Genomic DNA, 14,051 nt, shown 5'->3' with positions numbered 1-14,051 from the left:
AATTATATCGGCGTAACAATTTTATTTATGTTTAGAAGATTTGCGTCGATAATTTAATGTAAATTTATATTATGCTGAAGAGAACCAAAAGAGGACCAAAATTGGATCAAAATATTTATTATGTAATATATTAGAAATTATTATTGATTTATGCAAATGATAAATTGAAGTACAAATAATTATTCTTCTGATCTTAATTTTGTATTTTTTTAATTTATTTGTCCAAAATGTTCTAAATTTAGCATAGTCTAATTTTTTATTATTGATAAAAGAATTTAATAAAAAATTAATAAAGAATAATTTTTATAAAAAAAATTTTTATTATTAACATAAATTACAATTTTGTCCAATAGTTGAAATTGTCTATAATTATTTATCGAGAATTTTAACTAATTAAATTATCTGTGGAAGGAATAATTATCATCGGAAGAAGATACGTTTCAGAATTGATAGAATGATAAAATTTGTAAAGTTATTTTTCTTTGAAAACATATTAAGATTAATTATATGTTAATTTCCCATAACATTCCTTTACCGTGTTCATAGGTTACACCACCTTTAGATGTCGAAACGATGTCGCAAACACTCAAGGAAAAGAATATCCTTCCATCAAATTTGAAATTTGGTTTCCTTGGACTTGGCATCATGGGCAGTGGTATCGTGAAAAATTTGATCAACAGTGGTCATAGTGTGATCGTGTGGAATCGGACACAAGAAAAGGTATGTACTGATATTTCTTTTTCTTTCCTTTCTTATTTTTTTAAAATAAAATTATGCGCGAAAGATTTTTGCCGATGGCGAGTACAGTGTATATTTTATAATTAAAAATAACGTTTATATATATTAATTAAATAATGAAAATTTTGATGCAATCGTATATTTAGTTATCATTTATAAAGAATGAGTTTAATAATAAAATTAATTGATCCACGTTTGATACCATATATATATATATATATATATATATATATATATATATATATATATATATATACACTCTTATATACATACATACATATATATACATACATATGTTGTATGTATTACATATCCCCTTTATTAATTATAGTTTTATGCTTTTTTATATTATATATTACAATTTTATTTTATTAAAATTAATTATATTTGTCTCAGCAATTTTATTTTTTAATGTGATGTATTAAATCTTAATAAATTACGTGCTATAAGTTGTCTACAAAAGGTTGAAGGAAATCAAAGAAAAATACCGCAATTAACAATAAAATTTATTAATTTTGAGAACTATGATAGAAGTTGAGCCGATTCGTCGACATTGTCATCTCGGTCGGGAGAAATAATTTGGGATTATTTTCACAGAGATGAACAATTCGCTTTGTTCATCTGTGCAAATGGCTTTAAGTCTTTTACATCACTCAGTCGGAACATTAAAGCAATTTAACCACAAAGTTCTAATTTTTGAACGTGAATAATGTTTGAATAGTAGATCGATTCTATGTTTTTTCCTTGTTTTTGCTTATTTTGCAACTTATCAATTTACAACACAAGGAAACAACAGTTTAATTTGCAGTTATTCGTCGAAAGTTTTTTTTTAATACATTTTTTGGAATATCTTGAAGTAAAAAATAAAAAGACTACTGACAGGAAGCTCGATAAAATACTTTTAGGCATTAAATTTTAGAAGGTACTTCTCGGTGAGAATTACATGTATTAAAATACATTGAACTTCCTACCATTGAACAAAGATAATCGTAAGAATTGCTTGATTTTTTCAAATCATTAAAATCAATGAGTCTCCAATAATATGAAAACAACGCTTCAGCGTAAAAAGAGTTTTCACGATCAGACTTTCCTTCTTTGGTACCTGGTTTCCAAATATTGAACTGTAACACAAGGAACTATTTGTGCTACAATACACGAATATATAATCCGATAACTTTATCGATATTTTTATAACAAATTTAAGTAACAAATATCTCTTTGTAGAACACTTTTGCTGTAACTTTGATTATACTAATTTATTTTCAGTATTTTTGAAAATAATTAAAATTTATATGAACGAGTATAATTATATACTCGAAGTGATACTTTCATAGTCGCTCTGGACAGAGCTGTTTCTGTTGTGCGCGACTTGTACAATTTATTGTTGTACATTTAATAAATGTACGATAATATTATTGCAAACTCCATTCTACATCGATAATTTACATCGCCCTTGATATATTCTTCAAAAGTTCATAAATCACAGTGTTTAAAAAACTCGTTAAAAGTTATAATAGATCAAAATCGAAATTACACAGGAAGTCCCAAATAAGCTGAGATTCAAGATATTTAGCATATTAAGAAAACAAAGTTTCTCTCACTGCACGTCACTAAAAGTAAACGCGTTCCTATGTGATACATACTATGTTATATACATAAAGTTTCGCTACAAAATTATTTTTTACAATTTAACTCCGATAGAGAATGCCGTCGCGAAATCAAAAGTTGAAATAAATTTTATTCTTTCTGTTTCTCTTTCTCTCTATCTCTTTATATATATATATATATATATATATATATATATATATATATACACACTAATGTTATCTATGATAAAATTTTCGGTTTATGCACGATGACATAATTAATTTTTAATGCATTAACATATTTTTGGTTCTTAGAAAGACCGATGACAATAAACTTTTCTCTTTTTCCATTTTATTAAAAAAATTAAAAATGCAAAAATTAATACGCATTTTATGCAGAAAATATTTAATCGTCCAAATAGTTGTTTGAGAAGATTTATATTATAATTTTAATGAAAAAAAATGAAATAGCACACTCTTAATTTTTTTCTGCGAACTGTTAAAAATATTGCCTTCTTTTATTTATAATAATTATAATTATGGATATAATAGACTAAAATGCGAAAAATAATTTTTTTAAAGCAACTACGCGCTATTACTTTGATCCAATTACTTCGATTTTTATACGTCTCAGTCAGTGTCCGCATTACCGTCTTTTTGCATCATTAATTTTAATTTACATATGTTGCACATGCGTTACCTTTCTATTAAGGCTTCGCGGTTTAAAAATGACGTTGTATAAAAATGTTGTATTGTAAAAATGTTGACTTTGTATACATGCTGGAAGCATAAGTACGAGCATTCGCGACATACGAAGGAAACTGAGAAAAGATTCTTTCTCGCCTAAGATTCGATGTGTCGTGACGAAAAGTAGTTTAGTTAAACTTTAAACTATTATCTAAGCGTAGTAGATTTCAAGTTTCCCTCGTTTTGTTTCTCCCTTTAAGAACATTATGCCATAGTTTTCGCAATAGATAATACCGTTTAACTAATGTTAGAAATACGGCGGATAAACGCATTCGTCGGATTTTATTTTCTGTTTTTAATATTAATATATAATCACAAATAGGAGAATGTTGTAAAGACCACGAAACAATATTGATTCATCAAATCGCGTATTTTAGTAAAAAAATTAATCAAATACGAAAGATAAAGAAAACTGATCTTTAATAATTATTAAAGTTATAGTGGCAATTATTGAATTTGCTCCACAATAGAAGAAGAATTAGAGAAGACAAACTGTAGATATGATGTACAAATGTGTTAATATAAATGATTGCTTCTTTTTTAATTTGAATTATAATGGATACTCTTTTATGTGGATATTTTGTTGGTTTTTTTTTTAAATTTAGTTCACCACCAAAGTGGATTTACAGCGAATTTATAGGTTTGGAAAACGTTGAAGAAGCCAATCATATTGATATATTATAGATTTGTATGCTGTTGCCTATTGTTCGGGATCTTACTCGCTTTTCTCCAGATTTTACACCGAAATTCCTTTTCGTTACTTTCATTCTAATAAGATAATTTGATAACATGGGAAGTATTTAGCTATCACCATTATTAATGGAAGGAGGGAAATTATAAACTATCTGCTCTGCCAAAAATTTCAATATATAAACAGAATAATTTGGAACAGCGTTATCAGAGACTATTTGTTACTCACGCAGTTGTATTTCTTTCAGTAAGTTTCGAATAATATCGCCCTATTCTTATTTCCGTTTGATTTATTTTAATACTATTTGCGGTACACCGAGGTATTCGCACACACAAATGTACCATCTTTGGTGAATCTGGTGAATAAAGTTCAGTGCAAAAGAGAAATGCAGAGTCATTAATCTGTCCAAATTCTTAATAAAGTTGCGAATTGCCTTTACAATCGCAAAGTGTGTGATCTTGTTACTACCAATTAGCTCTATGTAAATTAGAGCGAAAACAATCTTTGAACTAGCGTACGCGAGTATCGACGAGATTTACTAGGTACAATTAGGTTGATCGATTGCGCTATTTGTATTCTATTACCATTCCGATTAGCCGATTTATAGTGTAAGTATTGGGTGTATCTAAAAAGTAGGGAATCGGTAGTCGAAAAGTATTCTTTGATGAATGCGGAGATGTTTTCTTAGTAACAGTTTGAGTCAAAGTCCTCCATTGGTTTCTAAAATTTTCTAAAACAAATGTTTTAATGATTATATTTATTAAATGTTCGTGTATAATGACTGTTTTCAATGTAAAATTTTATTAATTATTTTAGGATAAACATTATTGAATTTATGAAAATATAATTCACTTACAAGTTTTTAATTATATATTTTATATTTTTTAAATATAAGAAATATATAAATATACATTTTTTAAATATACACAAATATTTTAAATATTAAAAGATATCATTAAAAATTTAATGATGATAGTTCTTATATAAAAATACTTCTATGGAATGAGCAATTCAATTTTTATTTAAATAGATATTGCATTTTGCAATTGATTTGGATATATATCAGAATTTATTTTATTTTTTACATTGAACTGAAATAAAGTTTTTATATTTAACAATATATGATGAAATTCGAATCTGACAACATCTCATGTGCTCTTATATGACTTTGCTCTTTATATTCTTATCATGTCCATATTTTTACGTGTTTCAGTCAGGAGAGCCAGAGAGAATGCTGTTTGCGTAATAATTTTATTATGTTTGTATATTGCTGTGAAAGCCGTGAGAAATACCGTGGTAATTACAAGTTTTACAATCGTAACATATTTTTATATGTTATAATCTAGTTTACTTGCAGATAGAACTAGGCATTCACAGTGTGAAGTAAGTGACAGTACTAATGATGAGTTATCAAAGTTGATAACTTTGATATTTTTTTAATTAATATATGTTAAATTACAGATTTGGAATACCATCAAATGATTATTTATGTTTTGGAAATAATTTGTTTTTATGGATTAATATTTAAAAATACACTTTGAAATTATAAGAAACATATTTAGATTCTGATAATAACAAATACCTTTTTATTAATTATGCATACATACAACTGTTAAAAACTTCTTTATTAATTCTTCACATATCTTAGAGCCAGTCTGCAAGACATGAGTAATATGGAAAATAATGCATTTGTTTTTCTCTAATGATGGAGACGGTGTATTGAGAAACATGTTCATGGAGACTCTGTAATCACACATCAACGTTTCACTGAGAAAACGCTGACTCCAACTTCATCAAAACCCGCGACAATATCGATTTCCACTTCTTTGGATCTCGCCCGGATTTCTCCCGACATAGTATAGGATTCCGCTTACGGTTACCACGAAGTCGAGACCTGCACGATTTCCACCATGGTTCCGCTTCGTCTTGCGTATCCCGCGCGCGGCTTTCCCCACCGTCTAACGGAAGAAGCATGATAAAATTTTATCTCTCTCGCAACGCCGCTGACGCGATCCAAAAATAACGTCAACGCTCTCCTAGCCGCGGTCATTTTCCTCTCCGTTTCGTTCCATTGGTGTTCGTTGTCGTAGTGACTCAGCTGTTTCTACGATTGGCAACAGTCATTTAGATAATAGGTACGCACGTGCCCCTTTGTCGCGTAATTTTTTTTGACAAAAGTACTGCTTTCTTGACGATTTAATCAAGATAATTTACAAATTCTGAGACTAATAAGAGTGAACTGAGTTTGTAAATGTTTAAACTTAAAGTTATTTCAAGGTTTTATATCCTTTATTTACAAATTACTTTCCGAGTTTATATGTCGCCCATTAGAAAAATGAATTTTGTCATGAGCTATATTTGAACATAAAGCGTTTAAAGCAAACATTTAATTTATAAACTATAATTATTTTTTAATGTATTTTTTAATATGTATATTACAAAGTTTTAAGAAATTACTTTCATGAAATAATATCAAATCAATCATTTGTATATAAAATTGTTACTTTTTTTAACAGTAATTTTTCTTTATAATTGCAGAATTTATTTCTAATAAACTCTAGATTTGATAAGGCTATAAAATAAAAGCAATTAAATTTTCTACACAAGAAATTAATTTGATGTTGATCCTTTTTTAAGAATAGAAATAGATGATTTCAAAATATATTTATAAAACTGTATATTATAAAAAATGATTAATGTATTTGAAAAATATATACATGAAAAATGTATTTTTACATTACATTGAAATTGTTTTATGTTCAGATTTATCACTGAATTTTCATCATACAGAATTTGGAATTTTTAATCACATAAAATTTGGAACGGAAATTTTTTGTTAGCATCTTTTGCACTATCTATTAATTTATTAAAAGTTCAATATAAATCGGATAAATGATGAACTATTCTAACTGTTCTTATCTTTTTCTTTAATCGTCGCTCTCGTCTTTCTAACACAGTTACTAAATATATAAAGATATTCTGTTAATAATCAAGGTTAATAATCTGTATTAATTAAATTTTTTACAATTAGCAACTTGGTTAATTACCAATGAGATAATTAGCGAAGTTAGCATTCTTGTTTTTCTGTTTAGCACACATGTCTCTAAAAAAAGAGAATAAAATAAGTTTTTAATATATTTTTTTAATCTAGTTTTCCGCAAAATCCAATTACGAAATGGAATTTGGATAGGGGATTAAGACGTAGATGCTTGGCGACGATTCAAGATTTATTCAACAAAGGGGCATTGCAAAATTTGTATAAGAGCATCTTCGTTGCAATTAAATCCATACAATTTTCTTTCTCTGAAACGCTGCTTCGAAAGATCTAACAGTCAATATAATTTTTCTTTATTATAATTTTCTCTCCCTCTTTTTCATTTTTTTTCTCGCGCGAACAATAAATCCGATCGATTAAAAATATATTGCTTAAAAAAAATTAAGTACGTACGTTGGTTACTTTCTGGTATGTTTCCTTCTTTTCTTTCTCCATATATAGGTATATACTTTTATGTCTCGTACAATTTGTAACCTACTACGCTAAACACAAGCGATTAAAAAAAGAAGAAAAACGCAAGCAACCGACGCTTATGTTTTTCGTCGCTTTTTATTCGCGAGAGAATCGTGATGAAAAGGACGAAAAGCAATTAAAACGAACGATTGCTGCCGTGTCGATCTCGCCGCTTCAGTCTCACAATGAGGATAAACCGTCTTTTTCTCGCGGTATCACTGAATACATAAAACTTTCATGCACACGCCTATTTACAGAAAAGATTGAAAATAATTCCTTTGTGGAACTCGCAATCTTAAGACTTGTGGAATTGACAACTAAGCGAAGTTTCTTCCCATCGCTTGTAAGAGGAAATTTTAATTTTACAGCCGAGTTGATGAGATGTCGCGAAATGCAATTCGCATTCCCCCTTTTTTTTTAAATATCTTTTCGTATGATAAGTCATCCATAAACGATGACACCGATGAAAAAAAAACCACACGTTGCTAGACAAAAGGCGGACAGTTTACAAGGCCGATTGTATCAAGAAAGTCCTTGAAAACTGGCCGCAATTTTTTTTGTTTTTCTAAATTAATACACGCACACACTTTTCCCTGCGATCGACCGATAGTTATCGGTCTTGGCAGAGAATCTCCCGTTTCTCTTGGCACTGACACGGATCTTCTTGAACTGTCTTCTAGAACACTCCTTGAAGTCGTGCAATTAAAAGCGGAAGAAGCTTCATGCGATCTCCTCAATATCGAAGATGCAATTCCCATTTATCGGACGCATGATGACGATAATCGAAGACGCGATTGCTACTTGTCGGACGCAGGATGACAATAATCCATTCTATTACGTTTCACTCCTGTTCCATCATGAGAATAATTTCTTGTCTCTTATGTTTCTTATAACTTAAATGATAGCAGGAACCTATTCTTGGCCACTTTAATGCGCTTTAATTTCTTTGCCGGCTAAAGTTTAGTTTCGCGTGGAAGATCAGGTAGACTGTTGCTAGGTGCTAAAAGCCCCAAGACTTCCGGAGTCTCTCTTCGAGGTTCCTTAGCCAAAACTGTACCGTTGGAGCCTTTGAATATCGGCCTGTCATTCTCGCAATTTCTATACATGGACAACGTGCTGCTATATTCATCGATACATTGTAGCACTGTCGAAGCAGGCAATATTGAAGGCAGATCCAGAGATGGCGGTGGGCCGTTTTCCTCGATGTAATTGATATGAATACCTTCTATCATGTTCTGACCGTGCGGACTGGTCGATGACAACTCGGTCGGCGTGTAATATTCGCTGTTGACATCCTCCAGACTCGCACCCGTCACCAGATCGTCGATCTTCGCCTTGAAATAGGTATCCATGTCGTTGAGGTCGTCCCTGGTAGGATCGAATACCATAGAGTCACTTTTGCCGCACGAGCCGCTCCGGCAGTTGTCGAAGTACAGATTCGGCAAGTTCTCCAGCACCTTGGCCAGCGTTTGCTGTTGGTACTTGTAACTTTCACGCAACCGCAACACCTGATGAGCGCTGAACTTGCGGATCTTGTTCCGTTGGAAGACATAATTCTCGCGTACCCAGTTCAGCTGGCCGGTGGAATAATCCCGTACTCTTTTCACCTGCAGAAGAATAACAAAATAGATATGGCTAGATGTGTATCTATTGTATACGAGACAATATTCCGTGTTATTATCGCAACGACTGATGTATTGTATGATTTATGTTTTGTGTGATTTATTTTCATTATCTTTGTTTTCGACAGAGAATCGTTTTTTCCAATGTTGAAAAGTAACGTGTGCACGGTACAATGTGACTAATGAATTTTTTATTATTTCGCACAATAACTTAGCGCGTTGCAACAAGATCGTGTAGATCAGATAGAAAATGAATAACAAAAGAAATTGAACTAATTACAGCTTCACGGCAAAAATTCTCATGGCATATCATACCTGATCATAGTATTGATCTCTTAGCGCGGTCAGATGACTGGTACCGTAGTCCCGTATATCTCGTATATGTTGCATTTGACCCTCGTAACTATCGCGGATCCATTCCACTTGCTGAACGCAATTGTCTTTAATTCTGTGTACCTGCTGCGTGTAGTTTTCTCTCAATTTTTCGAGCTGTTGGCTCTTATATTGCTCAATGTTGTCGAGCATCTGGTAGATCTGCTTGGCCCGTGGTGTCACGCCTACGTTTCTACAACACAGACAGCATCTGATGCATCCGCACCTGTAAGAGAAATTCATACAGGGAAACGTTAACGAAAGGGTTGCAGAAGGAATATAGAAAGTCGGAATCGTCAGATAGAGTTATCGATCGCGTCCTGACCTTCTGCCGACTTGTTCGCTTTACTAAACAAAGTTTATGCTCTCGACGAGCAGTTACTGTCACTCAATCTGTTAACAGCTCTATTGACCGACGATAAAGATATATGTGTTTGATACAATTGTGAGGTACAATGTACAAGAATAATTATATTATAATATATAATAATATATGTTCTTAATACATTTTACGTGGATACTCACTTATAGAATAAGTATCGTAGCAGCTGTACCGCCAACGTCAGCAGAAGAAACACTATTGCGCTAATCGCGCCGACGACGATGCTAAAGATCTTGATATTGTGCAAGGTAACTGGATCCATGTGCAGCGTTATGTAGACGGTCTCGTTGGCAATCGGATTGACCGCTGTGCACTTGTACTTGCCCACATCCTGCCGCAGCAATGTTGCGATGTAAAGAGAGCCATTATCCAAGACGCGAATACGGCCGTCATCGACGACCGGTTGATCTGACAACCAGCTGTGCACCTTCGGATGTTCGACAAACGCATCGGGAAAACCTGGATCTGGCACCCAATGAAGTATCAGACCGCTCGGGGTCACCCAAGTCAAGGAGGGTGCGGGATTTCCGCTAAACTCGCATTCCAGTAGCACTGAACTCAGGAGGAGATACTGCTGAGGTTTGGTAGTTTGTACGAGACTCGGTGGACTACATTCAAGATAACGTAACGTCTGCAGCATATCCACATTGCTGCCTACCTCGTGGCCACACTTGAGTCCGCTTTGAAAAATTGTACCACGCAGATGTTGCGCCCTGCTCTCCGCCCACTTGATAAACCAGAACATACGGCAATCACAGGCCCACGAGTTGCCCTGTAATTGCAGCTCGTTCAGTAACCTTAGATGCGCCACATTTGCTGGCAGGAAAGTTAACTCATTGTTATGCAAGTCGATTCTACGCAGAGACGGGGTTTCATTCAGAGTCATCTGGCCGATTTCCCTTAGCGGGCTATTCGTAATCTCCAGAGTCTCTAATTCGACCAAACCAGCCAGATTTTTATTCCGAAGATTCTCCAGTTTGGTTCCGGATAACAGGAGAGTTCGCAGCCTGCTGACAGGTCGCCAGATGTTACCGGGCAGCGCTGAGATCGGCAAACGACTCAGATCGAGCCATCGTAGACTTGTGAGGCCTTGAAATGCAGTATCCACGAGATGCGCGATTGGATTACCACTGAGATCGAGATGTTCCAAGGCCTTGAGGTCGTTGAAGAGGCTACGCGGTAACGCGTCGATTTCATTATTGGCGAGATCGAGCACTTTCAGTTGTATCAATCCAGAGAATAGTCGCGACGGGAGTTTTGTCAGTCGGTTGCCGGCCAACCGCAATTCTTGTAGCTGTCGATTCGGCTGGAAGCTATGGTCTGGCAGCGAGACCAGCCGGTTATTATTGAGATCGAGCCGTACAAGCTCTCTAACGAATGTGAACGCCTGATAAGGCAGTACGGAAAGTAGATTCGTCGCCAGACGGATTTCCTGCAGGCGATCCAGATGATGGAACAGCTGTTGTGACAGGGCGGCCAGCCGGTTTCCAGTGAGATTCAGGTACTGAAGTTGATGCAATGGATGGAAGACGTCCGACGGCAAGTCGGTTATATGATTATCACCTAAATCGAGTCGCTCGAGGTGTACGATATTGTGAAACGCGCCCGACTCTACTCTCTCGACGCCGCTTGATGACCAAGTCAAACTTCGTAGTCTGACAGTTCTCTCCAGATCGGTCGCCCGAATCACGATTACCTGAACATCTCTCAGCGACACGTTCGTAACGTTTTGCGGCAGGACGAGACTGACGAAGCTGCGTCCCGTGCATTTCAGAGTGCCACCGTTGTTGGTATTCGCGCACTCGCAACCATCGGGACATTTTATTCCTGATGACGCGTCCGATGTAAATATTGGCAGCGTATCCGAGGGTGCACCCGCGACTCGTGCCACCACCGCTACCACCGCAATCAGAAAAATTAACCACCTCAATCGTGAATCATCACCTTCTCTTGCCGCCCGTACCCGCATTCCTAAAATCTGCAATATAATAATTTGCACAGATATAGCGATCTCCCATGTCCTGATGGATGAGCTTCTCACGAGAAGATACTTTCTCGAACTATGGTCCGTTACAGCCGTGCTTCTTTCTCTAGCTCCGACAGCGTCGACTCTTTATTCTTTCTTAAACTATTGACCGGCTAAAGGACAGAGATTTTATTTATCTGTAAATACATATTACTTTTTCTATCTCTTAGTTTTTCTCTTTCTCTCTCTCTCTCTCTTTTCTCTGTACTATCAGTTTAAATATATTAATCACTTGACCACGTGTTCACGTTTGTGTTCACGGATCTAGAACTTTCGTGCTCTCGTTTTTTTTTTCTTTATTTCCACTAATCATGCTGTTTTTCGCAAGGCTATCCAGAATAAATTACTCCGAGAAATAAAAGGTCAGATAATAACGCGAAAATAGAGCGGTCTAACTGTTTGCGAGCGGTTCTTCGAGATGTCTTCCGACGGCGGCTGTGCAAACGGCGATGACGGATAATGACGGTGCGTGGGTGATTATACTGATGGCGCGTCGTTGTCGTCGTCGTCGTCTCACTGGTAACATAATTGTGTCCGCCGGTACTGTTTCGTATACTCTACTCGGTGTTACATCGGCACAAACGAGAATTACGGAAAAAGTACCAATCTAGATCTACAAAAGAATATTAAACTGGTACAATAATTTCACACACACATATATATAATATATATATATATATATATATATATATATATATATATAATATATATATATATATATGAGATATGTATACAAAAACGTTTATTTTCCTTCGTCTCTATCCCTTCTTTATTGTCTCTTTCTATTTCTTCCTCTTTGTCTTATGCTCTCTGTCTTTCTTTCTCTCCCCTTTTATTATAAGCAATAATCATCTCTGCCCAAGTGTAGCAACGCCACAGTCGTACACTACTTGTCACACGTGTCATACGACATGCTCGTGCATATCGCGTTCTCAGCGGCTAGCCGCGTCCGTCCGCCGCAGATCAGATGCAAAAACTGACTATGGAGTAGAGTTCAGGCCACGGTTCTATTGGAGCGGTTTCTCCTTGTTACAAGCGCCGGTTCGTGCAATCCGGCAACACTGCCGACTCTCCGATGGATCTGCGCCGACGCAAACCTTGTCCGTACGCCCGTGTAAGCAGGTTATGCGTGAGAGAGAGAGAGAGGGGGGGGGGAAGACAGATAGACAGGAGCAATACTGAGCACAATGCTAAGGCCAGACTACGAATTCATAACTCAGGCGTAGCAGCCAAATATTATCCTTGTCACAATAGTACAAATGCAATGTACACGCACTTTGTGTCCTTGCGTGAACCTTTCTGAGCGGACCTTCCCAACCATTCCACATAAGATTCATAGTTTTGAGATTTGTTTAACATTCTAGAATGAGCCTGCCCAAACTTAACTTATAAGCAGCAATATTAAAAGTTGTTGCAGTGTGCTGGCTAGAAGTAGAGGAGATAATGAATAGCACTCACTTTACACACTCTTTAGCCTCTAGTAGGCTAAAGCGAGTGTAGAGAGTGCTGCTCGTCATTCACGAGTCAAACGCGCTTCTACCTGTCCGCCGTCTTTATTCTTTTTTTTGTTTATTCTTCGTCTCACTCTATCGAAACGATGGAGAGGTAGAAGCAAGTTCGACTTGTGTGTTTGGAGGTTTGGACATTTAATAGGTTTGAGGCACCGTGTAAAATAACCTGTAAGAAACCTCAAACTCTCCAAAGCATTTGACACAGCCGTTGCCAGAAGGACTGCCTTCTATATAATTCTATTTTCTTCCTACTTCGTCTGTGTCTTTGATTAAGACTTACTATTTAATACGTATTCTCATGATGCAACGTCAATTTCAACATCGTCAGGTCCGATTGTTCTCTAAGCACATTTTTACAAAGATGTATCCATCTATATTGCCTAAAGAGTTTCCTCGTCTTCAAGCTCTATCGCAATATATAACGATTAATGATAATAGTCCAAAATAATTTCAAGTTCAAGTGCCAAATTAGCTGTCAGCGTTTGCTAGATTGCCGACACACTTGTGCGATCGAGGAACAATTGCATTTTAGCCTTGATCAACTTTCACTTTTACTAACGATATTTTACCTCTGAATTTTATTTCTCCCGATCAGAGAAAAACGGTAAAATTGATCAATTCAACTTAAATTTAGAATTACAATTATAAAAGAATTTGAAGTTTTTTAATAAATTACTCAAAATGAATTTAAATATAAATTTAAAATTTACATTAAGTCTGTCTAAACTCAGCTCGCGAGTCGAATGTGCTTCCACTTCTTTGTCGTCTCGATAGAGTAAAACGGAAAATAAAAAAGGATAAATGATAGAACGTTTATTGTTTTACGCTTAAATATCTATGCTTTTTTGTTTGCTCTCCATCTCACTCT

The 14,051-nt window shown here is 35.0% G+C and overlaps 2 protein-coding genes across 4 annotated transcripts in view; one reads left to right on the top strand and one right to left on the bottom strand.

The window, feature by feature from the left end:
• The window catches only part of LOC105829462 (putative oxidoreductase GLYR1 homolog), a 38,737-nt gene that overhangs the window by 4,770 nt on the left and 19,916 nt on the right, over nt 1-14,051 (top strand). The window contains exon 7 of the mRNA XM_028190052.2: nt 547-720. Within this exon, the coding sequence (XP_028045853.1) occupies nt 547-720 (174 nt within the window). The remainder of the gene's footprint in view (nt 1-546; nt 721-14,051) is intronic.
• LOC105835278 (leucine-rich repeat and immunoglobulin-like domain-containing nogo receptor-interacting protein 3) lies at nt 6,969-12,735 on the bottom strand. Of its 3 annotated transcripts, none has more exons than XM_012678396.3 (4): nt 12,407-12,735; nt 9,790-12,285; nt 9,208-9,490; nt 6,969-8,877 (listed from the first exon to the last, which is right to left on the bottom strand). In XM_012678396.3, exons 2-4 carry the CDS (start codon nt 11,613-11,615, stop codon nt 8,224-8,226), a joined length of 2,763 nt encoding a protein of 920 aa, XP_012533850.1. In that variant the 5' UTR covers nt 11,616-12,285; nt 12,407-12,735; the 3' UTR covers nt 6,969-8,223. The 3 variants fall into 3 exon arrangements, with proteins under 3 accessions (XP_012533850.1, XP_028045852.1, XP_036147490.1); XM_028190051.2 differs by having other exon boundaries at nt 12,558-12,735; XM_036291597.1 differs by having other exon boundaries at nt 12,563-12,735.

This window comes from Monomorium pharaonis, chromosome 8, assembly GCF_013373865.1.
Source record: "Monomorium pharaonis isolate MP-MQ-018 chromosome 8, ASM1337386v2, whole genome shotgun sequence".
Taxonomy (NCBI): Eukaryota; Metazoa; Arthropoda; class Insecta; order Hymenoptera; family Formicidae; genus Monomorium; species Monomorium pharaonis.
This window is presented reverse-complemented; position numbering and strand designations above follow the sequence as displayed.

What these genes read in the sequence shown, in the direction of transcription:
- LOC105835278 (XM_012678396.3), bottom strand. Translation starts at nt 11,615, where the DNA reads ATGCGGGTACGGGCGGCAAGAGAAGGTGATGATTCACGATTGAGGTGG. An exon ending in CTACGATACTTATTCTATAA is followed by an intron (nt 9,491 to 9,789) that starts GTGAGTATCCAC and finishes TTTCTCTTACAG; the next exon opens with GTGCGGATGCATCAGATGCT. An exon ending in GAGATCAATACTATGATCAG is followed by an intron (nt 8,878 to 9,207) that starts GTATGATATGCC and finishes ATTCTTCTGCAG; the next exon opens with GTGAAAAGAGTACGGGATTA.